This window comes from Nicotiana sylvestris, chromosome 8, assembly GCF_000393655.2.
Source record: "Nicotiana sylvestris chromosome 8, ASM39365v2, whole genome shotgun sequence".
In the NCBI taxonomy this organism is placed as follows: domain Eukaryota; kingdom Viridiplantae; phylum Streptophyta; class Magnoliopsida; order Solanales; family Solanaceae; genus Nicotiana; species Nicotiana sylvestris.
The window spans coordinates 224,457,019-224,470,044 of NC_091064.1; the positions used below are offsets into that span (position 1 = coordinate 224,457,019).

Here is a 13,026-nt window from a genome sequence, read left to right on the forward strand (position 1 = left end):
AAACCCTTACCAGACACAAAGCCATTTTTCAGCATTTCGAAGGCCACCATGACTGATGCGGCGGTCTCCTTTGTAATTGGAACGCATTTACCTTCTGGAATTTTCTCGACCGACACTGTTTCAAAAGCCTGATAGGCCCAGGGCCCTTTGTCATATTCAACCTCAATGAATGGGACAACGGCATCACTGTGAGCACACAAATTATCCTTGCCATGCACGACGATCTCCTGTCTATCCCATTCGAACTTGACCATCTGGTGCAGAGTAGACAGGACTGCTTTGGCGGCATGAATCCAAGGTCGGCCTAACAGCAAATTGTAGGAGACGGCTACGTCCAGTACCTGCAACTCCATGGTGAATTCCACCGATCCTATTGTCAACTCAAGCACTATATCACCAACTAAATCTTTCCCTCCACCATCAAATCCCCGAACACAGATAATGTTCTTGTGAATCCTCTCATCATCCACCTTCAACTTGTTCAGAGTAGAGAGGGGGCAAATGTTTGCACTAGAACCATTGTCAACCAATACCCTAGTAACCACAGAATCTTCATATTTTACCGTTAAATAAAGAGCTTTGTTGTATTCAGTACCTTCCACGGGTAACTCATCATCAGAGAAAGTGACCATGTTCACCTCAAATATTTTGTTGGCGATCTTTTCCAGATGGTTTACTGAAATCTTGTCGGGAACATAAGCCTCGTTTAGAATTTTCATCAAGGCTCGATGATGCTCGTCTGCGTGGATTAACAATGACAACAGTGAAATCTGAGCAGGCGTCTTTATTAACTGCTCCACGATGGAATAGTCTTGTACCTTCATTTTTCTCAGAAACTCCTCTGCCTCTTCATTTTTGGAGGTTTTAGCTTTCCTTATCTCTTTTGGGGCAAAGCATCTCCCCGAACGAGTTAATCCATAGGCCTCATTGACTTCTTCTTTCACTTCCTTTCCTTGTAAGTCACTATCACCCATTCATAGTTCCACGGGATAGCCTTGCTATTAACTATCGGCAATTGGATTACAGGATTGATGATGACAGGATCCGTACGGGCACCCTCCACAATTATGATAGACTTGTTTGCCACTCCTGGCACAACCACTTTTAACTTTTCTTTTTTTGATGCAACATCACCTGGGGATCCTTTCCTGACTACCGCAGATGGCTCGTCATTTGCCCCGCTCAACTTGTTCACTGATCCTTCAACTGTTGGTTTTTTAACTGGCTTGACCTCAGTGGACCGAATCATCATGACGGACTGTGAAGGCTTTTTGGGCTTCCCTCCCTTATGTACTATCTCGATCATGTTTGCCTCCTGATGGGTTGGTAGTGGGTTCTGGTTGATGTTGGGTGCCTCTGGAGTTTGGACTTCAATCCGGTTAGTGTCAATGAGCTCCTGGATGGCATTTTTCAAGTGCCAGCACTTCTCCGTGTCATGCCCCGGTGTGCCGGAATAATATTCATAACTTACAGAATAATCAAGATTCTTTGGAGGAGGGTTTGGCAATTTCGACTCAATTATCCTCAACATGTCCAATTGCCTCAGTCTGTGGAACAAACTAGTATAGGACTCTCCCAACGGGGTGAAGGTTTTCTTCCGCTATAACCTCTCGTTCTTAAATGCTTGATTGGGCCGGAAACCCGAGCCAGGAGGGTTTCGGTTGGCTTGTGGGGGTGGGTAAGCATTTTGTGGAGCTAGGTAGGTATTTTGTGGGGCTGGCGCACACCATTGTGCATGGGCAGGAGGTTGAGTGTATGTTTGGGCGTGGTGGACAGAAAAATGAGGGTATAGTGATGGGAAGTAATGTTGGGGTGAATTATACGAGGTTTGGGTGTAGGTTTGGTGGTGGGGTTGAGGCTGATTATAATGGTGGGATGGGCCCTGGGTACAAACCATGATCCTGAATCAATTGTTGCCACATCTTCTTTCTTCTTCTTTCCGATTATTCCCCCAGTACCATTCTGAATAGCTTGGGTAGTTGCCTTAATAGCCGAGTTACTCATGATTTTGTTTGATTTTAGCCCTTCTTCCACCATGTCACCCATCTTCACTATCTCGTTGAAGGACTTGCCTATAGCCGATACCAGATGGCCATAGTAAGTGGGCTCTAGGTCCTGTAGAAAATAATCCACCATTTCGCTCACTTTCATTGGAGGGTCAACCCTTGCCGCTTGTTCTCTCCAACGAAAATCAAACTTCCTGAAAATTTCACTAGGCTTCTTCTCAATCTTAGTCAGAGACAAACGATCTGGAACAATCTCGAGGTTGTATTGGAAATGACAAGCGAATGCTTGGGCCAAATCATCCCATGTATACCATCTGCTGTGATCCTGATGAGTGTACCACTCCAACGCCGCGCCGCTCAGACTCAGACTGAAGTAGGCCATCAACAGCTCGTCTTTCCCACTAGCTCCTTTCATTTTACTACAAAATCCCCTCAAATGGGCCAACGGGTCTCCTTGCCCGTCATACAGATGAAATTTGGGCTTCTTGAATCCCACTGGCAGTTGAACATTGGGAAATAGACACAAATCCTTGTAACCCACGTTCACTTGGCCTCCCAATCCCTGCATGTTTCTAAATGTCTGTTCCAAGCTTTTAGCCTTCTTGAACATCTCCTCATGTTCTGGATTTTTAGGTGGCTTCTCAGTTTCAACAAGGAGGTCGAATAAAGGCTCACTGGAAGATCGGTGAAGTGTGGCGGGTGGGGGAGCCAAGAAAATAGGGGTGGTTGGTGTAAGCACGTGATTTTTGACCCTCCCCGGGAATTTTTACGTTCTTAAGCTTAAATATCTAATTTAGGACTAGCAGCTATTTTAACTATTTTTACTTTATTTCGTTGCAAAAAGAAAAATAAAAAAAAAGTATATATATAAATTTTAGTTTATGTATCCCTCATAAACTTGAAAAAATCAAAAATTGCACTTTATTTTGGTACTTTATATAATTTCGAAAATTACAAAAAAATATAGTTCTATTAAGGTTTTATAGTCATTTTAACTTTGGAAAAATACAAAAAATATTACTTTATATTTTGTCTTTATTAAAGAACGAAAATTACAAAAAAAAATAGTTTTATTAATGTTCTATAGTCATTTTTAACTTTGAAAAATACAAAAATATTACCTCATATTTTATCTTAATATTTAAAAAAGAAAATTACAAAAAAAAAATAGTTTTATTAATATTTTTGTAGCTATTTTAAATCTTGAAAAAATATTTTAAAATATATAGTTTTGTTTAAATACTAGTCTTATTTTTGGTAGTTATTTTGCTTACATAGGACTAGTTAAGCAACGTGTTCCTATTTCTCGGGTCCGGGCAAAAGAATAATATTCGGGTTTAAACTACCCGGTTTTAGGCCTAATTTTCGGACCTAGCCCATAATAAACCGTGTCCAGGACACGTGGGGAACCTCACCACGCGTGGGGGACATATGCCTTGAACCCCACCACGCGTGGGCTCATTTTTCTGGGCAAAACCCAGTACAAAACACGGACAAAAGCAAAAAGGAAGGGGGAGACTTTTGGGGGGATTTTTGAAAATTGCTTGGAACAAATACTGTTCATTCTTCTTCTTCCTCCATTGAAAAGAAAAAACCTAAGAAAACCCTACCTCCTCCAGCGTCAAAACACACAGACCTCCCCGTCAAAAATACTACTGTCCCCTCCAACGCCATCGCCACCATCTCCTCCGCCATAACCACCAGCCCCACCATCGTCAAAACCATCTCCTCCGCCATAACCACCAGCCCCACCATCGTCAAAACCACCCCGTCGTCAACCACCAAACAGCCCCCACCACCAACACTCCATGAACGACCACCCAACTCCTCCATCGCCGACCACTGTCAAAATGCCATAACCGAAGACCCTTACGAAAACCAGCAGAAAAACCACCTCCGTCAACCGCCATACCCTCACCTTCCCTCCGTCGACCCACCTCCAACCAGCTGACCCCCACAGCGTCTCGCCTGCATCGTCAACAAACACCCAAACCCCCACGTCCCAAGGAGCAGTCGACAAAGAACCAGTCCGACCTCCACCCCGTCTCCTCCCAACTCCTACCAGCAGACCCCTCCACTGTTCGAGTTTCTTCTTCCTAAAGAAGAAGAAGCAGAAAACCTAAAACCATCGTCCAAAACCACCGGTAAACCCCCCACGTACCAGCTCCGTCGAGCTGCTGCTCGCTGCATCGCCACCCCCACGACCAGCTTCCTCCATCGACACCATCACTGGCCCTCCGCCATCGTCAACCAACCATCGACGAAATCCACCCCATCTTCTTCCTCCTTCTTGAAAACCAGAAAACCCGACTTCCCCCGCGTCAAAACACAGCCAAACAGACCCCCGTCTAGCTCCAGTCCGTCGACCCACCTCCAACCTGAACCACTGCCCAACACGACCTTCCCGATAGCCCGTCGCAACCAACTCCCACCTTCGTCGACCACCGGCAGAATCGACAAAGCCCACGACCGCTCCTTCTCCTCCAATCTCCATCGACACCGTCCAAACACCACTGCTTCAGCTGTACTGTCCAAACACGACAACCAATCAGCCATGTTATCGTCGTTCTTTCACTGTCGTCGTGCAGTCCATTGAGGTCGTCTTTGTTCGTCGAGGTCCGGCGCGTCGAGTTTGTCCGTTGAAGTCGATGTTGAGGTTCGGTCCATGGCTTTATGCGTTTCTGTTTATTCAGGTTAGTAAGCCTCGATGTATTGGATTAAAGAAATTTTACGTTCAATGTTTGAAGTTGCAATATATCAATTGATATGATAATTTTCTTCTTATGTTTCACCGTATGCATTTTAGTTCATTTTTGTGTTATGTTATTATTGTTTACTTGATGCCATTTGATTTAGTTGTATTAGTAGTCCCAAGACACAGTTTGACGTTGATTCGCTCGTCCCTTCATTGTCTTAGTGTATTTGGACAAAATTAGTATTAGTACCTGTTGTTGCTACGCCCGAAACACTCATTCGCTTAACTCCTTTTATCAAATCTTGACAAGTTATGAGATTATAGTTGTAAAGAAGCCGTAAGATTTAGCATTGTTAAAGGCATAAAAATGGCACCCTTTTAAAATATAAAAATAAATAAATAATAATAATAAAAAAATATATATATATATAAATGATAATAAAAAAAATAATAAGTAAAATGAGACGAGCCTCGCCAAATAAAAGGAACAAATTACGGGGCCCTCTAAGTGTATATATTAAATACTTAGATTCCGGGACGGGCCGTTAGCAAATTTCACGGCCCTACCCAAAATAACAATGCGCTAGTTGCTCTAGGCGCGCCTTTAATAATGTTATCTCCTTAAACTCGGGTGCACATTTATGTGGCCCAAATCCAAATCTCAACGGAATCGAAATGTGTCTCTAATCACGGGTACATTGACTGTGACGCGGTATGAGATGCATTTCCATGATGTTGCAAATTCCTTCAAAAAATAAGAATGATATGAGCCTCGCTGAATAAAAATACAAATTGCGGGGCCCTCAGTAAATACTTGTTTTAAATTGCTTAGAATTCAGGAGGGCCGTTTAGCGAATTTCACGGCCTTCCCAAAATAATAACACGATAGTCTCTTTAGGCGCGTGTTTAATAATCTATTTTCTTAAACTTGGGTGTGCATTTCATGTGACCTAAATCCAAATCCTAAAACATCAAATAAAATATGTTTCGGATTGTGGGTGCATTTCATGTGACACAGTCCAAAGATATGTTTTAAGCGATGTTCACATTTCTTAATAATAATAATTAATAAAGCGGTTAAAAGATAAAATTTGCACATGGTTCATAATTGTATTAAAAATCAGATAAATAAGCCGAATATAACAGTTGAGCGACCGTGCTAGAACCACGGAACTCGGGAATGCCTAACACCTTCTCCCGGGTTAACAGAATTCCTTATCTAGATTTCTGGTACGCGGACTGTAATATAGAGTCATTATTTTCCTCGATTCGGGATTAAAATTGGTGACTTGGGACACCCTAAATCTCCCAAGTGGCGACTCTGAAATAAATAAACCAATCCCGTTTCGATTGTCCTTTAATTGGAAAAAACTCCCCCTGCGCCACTCGGGCGCGGAAAAAGGAGGTGTGACAGCTCTGGCGACTCTGCTGGGAAGTTGACCCAGAACCACTGGTTCAGGGTTAGAAATTCGAGCTTAGATAAATTGTTATATTTGGCTTTATCTGATTTTTTACATGTTTTGAGCCTAATGTGCTAAATGTTGCTTTTACCGCTTTGATATTATGTGAACTGTATATAAACTGTGCCGAAACCCCTATACTTTCTGAGTCTTCTAAATCATGAAGAAGGGCATACTTCGTATGACTTCTTTTCTGTATAGTGTCAAATCCCAATTTAGAACGAGGTTCGGATAAGTTGCTAAGCCGGTGAAGCTTCTGTATTCCCGGTACGCTGCCCCCCCTCGGCTCGAGCTGTCCGCTCGGGTACACTGTCTAGAACACCGACCCAGGTTTTTGAACCTAGTATAACAAAGCCACATGCCGGATCCCTAGTAGGAACGTTTATTTGCATCATGTGCATTTGACTTAGGGGACTCAACATAGGGGTTGGGTCCGTCTAGGACAAGCAACCTGAAAATAATAGACAATCTTTCGGCATCCTATGTGCTACATGTTGTATTTAGTCAAGGGCGTATGGGTCATTGGGTCATTTCCAGCATGATGTTATTTTAATCAAAGCATGGGGAACATTTGTGGAATCCAAGAAGCCTTGGAATTCCCTATGTCCCCCACGCTTGCTTTTTGGGAAAACACATGGGGAACATTTGTGGAATCCAAGAAGTCTTGGAATTCCCATATGTCCCCCACGCTTCATATGTTGGGAAAAGCGCATGGGGAGCATTTGCGGAATCCAAGAAGTCTTGGAAATCGTTATGTCTCCCATGCCACATTTTTGAAAGAAATAATAAATAAATAAAAAAAAATTACAAATAAAACAAAGCATGAAAATTCAAAAAGATTTTGTATGTTTTCATTATTTTCCACAGATTAAAAATAAATCGTGAAAAAGAGGAGAAAATAACAGCATAGAAGTCCGAGTAGAGTCGAAACTCTGCCGAAATTTTAAAAATGAAAAAATGTCTTGTTAGTTTGTTATATTAAAAGCAAAGGAAAAATAAAAAAAAATCACCATTGTTCTGTCTGTTTTTTAAAAAATATTAAAGAAAATAGTTTGTTTTGCCATTAAATGAAAATGAAAAAGAGTTTGTTTTTTTTAAAAAAAATATTTTATTTTATTTTATTTTGTTTGTCTATGAAAATGCCAGAAATAAAAATAAAAAGAGTTTTATTATTTGTTCCAAAAATAAGTATATATATAATCCAAAAAAAAATTCAAAAGAAAGTTCAAAATTCAAAAAAGATAAAATAGATAAATAAAAATCCGAAAATATTTTGATTCTTCTTTAGAAAATTCAGAAAAAAAAACATTTTAGAAGCATTTCTTTTATTAAAGGTAAAATTCCAAAAAATATTTTCTTCTTCTTCTTTAGAATAAAAAAAAAGCAAATGAAATTCAAAAATATATCTTAGAAGTGTTTCTTTTAAAAAGAAAATCAATCAAAAATAAAAAAATATACTTCCTTTCTTCTTTTAAAGTAGTTCTTTCAAATTCAAAAAAAGTTAGTTCATCTACTTATCCTTGATTGCCCGAACTACGCGGGTTTGATTCTCACCGGATGTGAGATACGTAGGCAACCCTCATCGGGTCCAACCCCACCTTCTCAAAAAAGAAGGAATGTTTTATGTTTTTCGTTAATTTGTTTGTTTGTTATGAATGAAAAATAATAGTCTATTTGATTGTTGTGAAAAAAGAATAATAATAAAAAAAATAGAAATGGAAAAGGGTCTTCTCAAAAATAGCTTATTTGCCCGAACTACGCGGGTTTGATTCTCACCGGATGTGAGATACGTAGGCAACCCTCATCGGGTCCAACCCCACCCTTTGCTAAAATAACCAAAAACAAATAAATAAAAAATACATGTCAAATTTTAGTTTTTGTCATAAAGAAGTCGGGTGACGCTGTTTTATCAAGACATCGCCGAATGTTCTCGAAAGGGACGCCGGAAGGCTGACTTTGCATAAACACCCACCTTTGGGTCATTTTAAGATTTGGTCCAGTTGACCCACACAGCCTTAAAAATCTTCGTCCCCGAGACGTTGACAGGCCGTGTTTGCAATATTGAGTTTCCTATTTTTGAAAAACAACAAAAGAGTCATAACTAAGTCAGGAGATGCTGTTTGTCATAAATAGCCGAATGTTCCCGAAAGGGACACCGGAAGGCTGACTTTGCGTAAACAGCCACCTTTTGGGTCATGTCTAGGAGTTTGGTCCAATTGACCCACACAGCCTTAAAAGGCTTCGTCCCCGAGACGTCGAAAGGCCGTGTTTGCAACACAAGGTTTTTATCGTAATTTGAAAAAAAACAAAGAGTAAACGGTCAGGTGAATGCCGTTTGGATGTTTAGTAAAAAAAAATGAAAAATAAAATAAGCCGAGCCAGCTTCGGCCGTGTCTTAAACCGTTCTTGCCGAAATAGCCTTAGAGTATCTTTAAGTTGTAGAAAGGTTATTTTCGTAAAAGAATGGACAAGTTCGTAAAGTGTCATAAAATAATCCTCCCCGGCCTCAAAATTTATATGAAATTTGGAAGGGGCCACATTTGCAGAAAATAGCCATTTGGTTGCATTTGTCGAACAGAGAAAGGGAGCTGGAATTTTGTTTTTTAGTCTATCAATCTTTTGATTAGAACATGCGGTTTGTTTGATTTTCAAGTTTGCGGGTCATCTTTAAATCCTTGAAACCCAGTTTGTTCTAATATGAAAATTGAAAAAATGTTTACTGTTGTTTATCTTTTATTGGCACGAACTACGCAAGGTCTGATTCATGCGGGGTCATGATACGTAGGCAATCTCCATAAGATTCGACCACAACAAAAAGAAAAGCAAAAAAAAAAAGAAAAAAAAGAATGAAAAAGGGAAAAGAAAAAAAAATGAGAAAAAAAAACCTGAAGAAAAATGAAAAAGAAAAAAAATCGAAAAAAAAGAAAGAAAAACATCGAAAAAAAAAGAAAAAGAAAAAAGATGTTGTCAATAATGAGGACCGGCTGAGTCCATTCTAACCTGTTTGTTTTGCAAATAAAGTTAAGGTGGTTGGTTTGTGGTAAGCCAGACAATGACACCCAGAATCCTTTACTTGCACCTCCTGATGCACACTCTGCGGGGATCAGGCCTGATGACGGAAGCATTCGAGTCCTATTGGGAACTTGTTGACTAAGGGTAATGATATGGAAGTTAGCAATGGTCATTGCAATACTAAGGCAAAGCTCAGTGGCTACGATGCCAAGTTTGATAAAATGGGAGGACGCTCCGTTCCTTGGTTAACAAGAAAGAAGCAGTTGGTGGCTTATTTTGTTGTCATTCCTGTTTGTTCGGATTATTAGGATTGTAATTCGGATTTTGTTTTGTGTCAATATCTTTCCGCTTATCTTTCCGTTTTGTCATAGCGGTTTGTTTAAGTTTTGTCCAGGTTGTTTAAGATTTTATTTCGTTTGTTTGTTATTCAAACCATTTCACCGGTAGTCTAGCACAAAATCCAATCTTTTATTATTTCTATTCACCTTTTTGTTTAGTCTTTTTATCATTTTTGTTCAGCGCCGATTCTAGTGACATGACATGCACACACAGTTTGGGCCTAATCTTTAAAGTTAATCATAAAACCCTGGAAAGGCGATCAGACCATTTAAAGAAAATAAGGACGGTTTGAGATTATTCAGAGCTCGAGTCATGTAGAACTGGGGCAAGTTAAACAAAAAAGAAAACCGTTTAAAAGCAAGATTCGCCAAATTGGCATGAGGTTCGTTCACAATAATGAGAAAGAGAGTGTCACCCAACGGTGCTTTAGAAGTGACAAATGAACAAACAGACGTTTAACATAATTGTCAAGTCCAGCACCATCAGAAGGGACTACAAGTTTAAATTGTGTTGTTTGCGCTTGGCATGTTTTGAAGACTGGAATGACGAAGGCATTTTGTTCTGCTACCCAAACACTTTTATCCTTCGTTACCCCTTTGAGCCTTATTTATTTTTCTTTCATACCCCTAGTTCGGAATCAGTAGCAACGAAGAAAAAATAGAGAAAGAAAGAAAGCAACAACGGAAAAAAAAAAAAATTGATAACAAAGAAAAAAACAAAGGAAAGTCAAAAAATGAAAAAAAGAGGAATTGGGAACTACGTTTGACCTGATTCCTCAAAGAGGATACGTAGGCGCTTCACAGCTCGGTCATAGTTATGAAAAATGAAAAAAAAAACAATTAAAATTTCCCCAAGCAGGAAACTGGGGCAAAAGTTGCGTTTGATGTAAATAAATCTAATTCCGAAGGTTGTAACTAATAACCCAAAATCGATGCATTTTTGAGCCTTTAATACCCTTTCTTTCTAGCCCTATCCAAAAAACCACATTACGGTCCAAAGAAAGACCTTCTGATCAGTCTTTAAAAGATGCCAAGTCAGACAAATAAGAGTCTTACCGGCGAACATAACATTCTGTTCCACAGCAGAAAGGACTCTGATCCCCAGCGGAAAGAGTCATACCGGCGACACTCCAAATCCCCAGCTGGAAAGTGATACAAATGAGAGAGTCTTATCGGTGAAAACCTTCACAGGCACCATAAGGCGATGAAAGCTGAGAGAAAACCAAAATGAGAGAGACTTGATAGTGAAAACCCTTCGGGCACTACAAGTCGAATAAGATTGAGAATCAGAGGGGGAATCGCCAATGGAAGATCTTAAAAGATGATTGACGACAGAGGATAGGCCACATACGCATGTCATGGCCATTAGAGTCGGTATCTGCGTTTGATAGGTTTTTATTTATAGTTTCTTTTGTAAAAGAGTCATCGTTTCCTTTGTCTTTTATTTTGTTTCTGTTATCTTTCTCCTTTCATAAAAAATTCCCCAATAGAGTCTGTCTGGTCAGAACAAGTATGAAATGACTTCGAATAGGCCATCAGCTTTCCAAAATGAGATCTGACTAGTACATCCAAGTGGTATAGTCAGCGAGGAACAAGCGCGAGGCCAGTGTCAAAATATATATCCCCAGCAAAAGGCCCATGAACAGAGCAAGGAGAGCAGTGAGCATGATTTGGCAAAATCCATACTAGACTAAGAGGTCGGGGAAATGCCAGTTTCCAAGCTATGCCACAAAAGAAGAGGGATATCCCCCAGGAGGAAGGGATTATCCCCAGCACATAATATCATCCCCAACAAGTTGTGCAACGCAAAACGAGGAAGGAAAAAGGAAAAGCCATCCCATTGGGAGTATCACAACCAACCACCATGTTTTAAACTAACAATTTTGTTTGATTTGAAACAGGTAAGGGAAATGGCATTGAGGCAGAAACGCATGCCACAAGGGATATTATCAAACTGGGGCAGAAAATTTTCCTTCCATTTAGAAAATTTTCTGGAAGTCAGGTACCCCCAGCTGATAACATTTTACCCCCCAACAGGTAAGTAAATCAAGGGAGGTATTCTTTGAAGGGAGAAGCTATGCAAAAACAAAACAAAAATAAAAAAAGGAATAAAAAAAAGAATAATAATAAAAATGGGGAAGGTAGAAAAGGAAAATTCATCCCAATCCCCAGCAAGTATTCAAGGTAAGACATTTTCAAGTCTTAGAGATATTTTGGGTTCATCCGCCCTCAAATAGGATATGTTGGGTTCATCCGCCCTCAAATAGGATCTGTTGGGTTCATCCGCCCTCAAATAGGATCTGTTGGGTTCATCCGCCCTCAAATAGGATCTGTTGGGTTCATCCGCCCTCAAATAGGATATGTTGGGTTCATCCGCCCTCAAATAGGATATGTTGGGTTCATCCGCCCTCAAATAGGATATGTTGGGTTCATCCGCCCTCGAATAGGATATGTTGGGTTCATCCGCCCTCGAATAGGATATGTTGGGTTCATCCGCCCTCAAATAGGATATGTTGGGTTCATCCGCCCTCAAATAGGATATGTTGGGTTCATCCGCCCTCAAATAGGATATGTTGGGTTCGTCCGCCCTCAAATAGGACATGTCGGGTTCATCCGCCCTCAAATAGGATCTTATTTTCAAAGTTATTGTTGAAGACAGGCGCCCACCTGAATAACGAGAGGAATACATTTCTGTCTTTTTATTTTTTGTTCTAGGTCACCCACCAGTATAATGCGGGAATACTTTTCTATCTTTCATTTCTGTTCTAGGTCACCCACCAGTATAATGCGGGCATATCATTTTTCATATCTTTACCACCAGGCGCCCACCTGTATAACGAGTGGAATACTTTTCAGTCTTTAAATTTCAAACCAGGCGCCCACCTGAATAACGAGAGGAATACATTTCAGTATTTGCATTTCATGTTCCAGGCGCCCACCTGTATAACGAGAGGCATACATTTCAGTCTTTTATTTTAAGTGTTGAAATTGGGAGCCCGCCCAGATAACAGAGGCATACATTCAGTCTTTTATTTCAAGTGTTGAAATTGGGAGCCCGCCCAGATAATAGAGGCATACATTCCACGTCTTTACCCATAGGAGATGCATTTCGGAGCCCGCCCAGATAACAGAGGCATACATTCAGTTTTTTTATTTCAGGTGTTGAAATTGGGAGCCCGCCCAGATAATAGAGGCATACATTCAGTCTTTACTTTTAAGTGTTGAAATTGGGAGCCCGCCCAGATAATAGAGGCATACATTCAGTCTTTTATTTTAAGTGTTGAAATTGGGAGCCCGCCCAGATAACAGAGGCATAAATTCAGTCCTTTTATTTTTTTCAAGTGTCGAAGTTGGGAGCCCGCCCAGATAATAGAGGCATACATTCAGTCTTTTATTTTAAGTGTTGAAATTGGGTTAATCCGCCCTCAAATAGGATCTGTTGGGTTAATCCGCCCTCAAATAGGATCTGTTGGGTTCATCCGCCCTCAAATAGGATATGTTGGGTTCATCCGCCC

General features: G+C 40.4%; 1 protein-coding gene across 1 annotated transcript; it reads right to left on the bottom strand.

The window, feature by feature from the left end:
• Positions 1-940: 940 nt before the first annotated feature.
• LOC138876429 (uncharacterized) lies at positions 941-2,616 on the bottom strand. The gene is made up of 2 exons (XM_070155349.1): positions 1,895-2,616; positions 941-1,523 (listed from the first exon to the last, which is right to left on the bottom strand). The coding sequence occupies exons 1-2, from the start codon at positions 2,614-2,616 to the stop codon at positions 941-943; spliced, it is 1,305 nt and encodes a 434-aa protein (XP_070011450.1).
• Between the last annotated feature and the right edge of the window lie 10,410 nt (positions 2,617-13,026).

Excerpts from the sequence above, each read along its gene's own strand:
- LOC138876429 (XM_070155349.1), bottom strand. The coding sequence starts at position 2,616 with ATGTTCAAGAAGGCTAAAAGCTTGGAACAGACATTTAGAAACATGCAG. Across the intron at positions 1,524-1,894 it reads ACAATTGATTCAGGATCATG|GATAATTGAGTCGAAATTGC; the intron begins GTTTGTACCCAG and ends GGACATGTTGAG.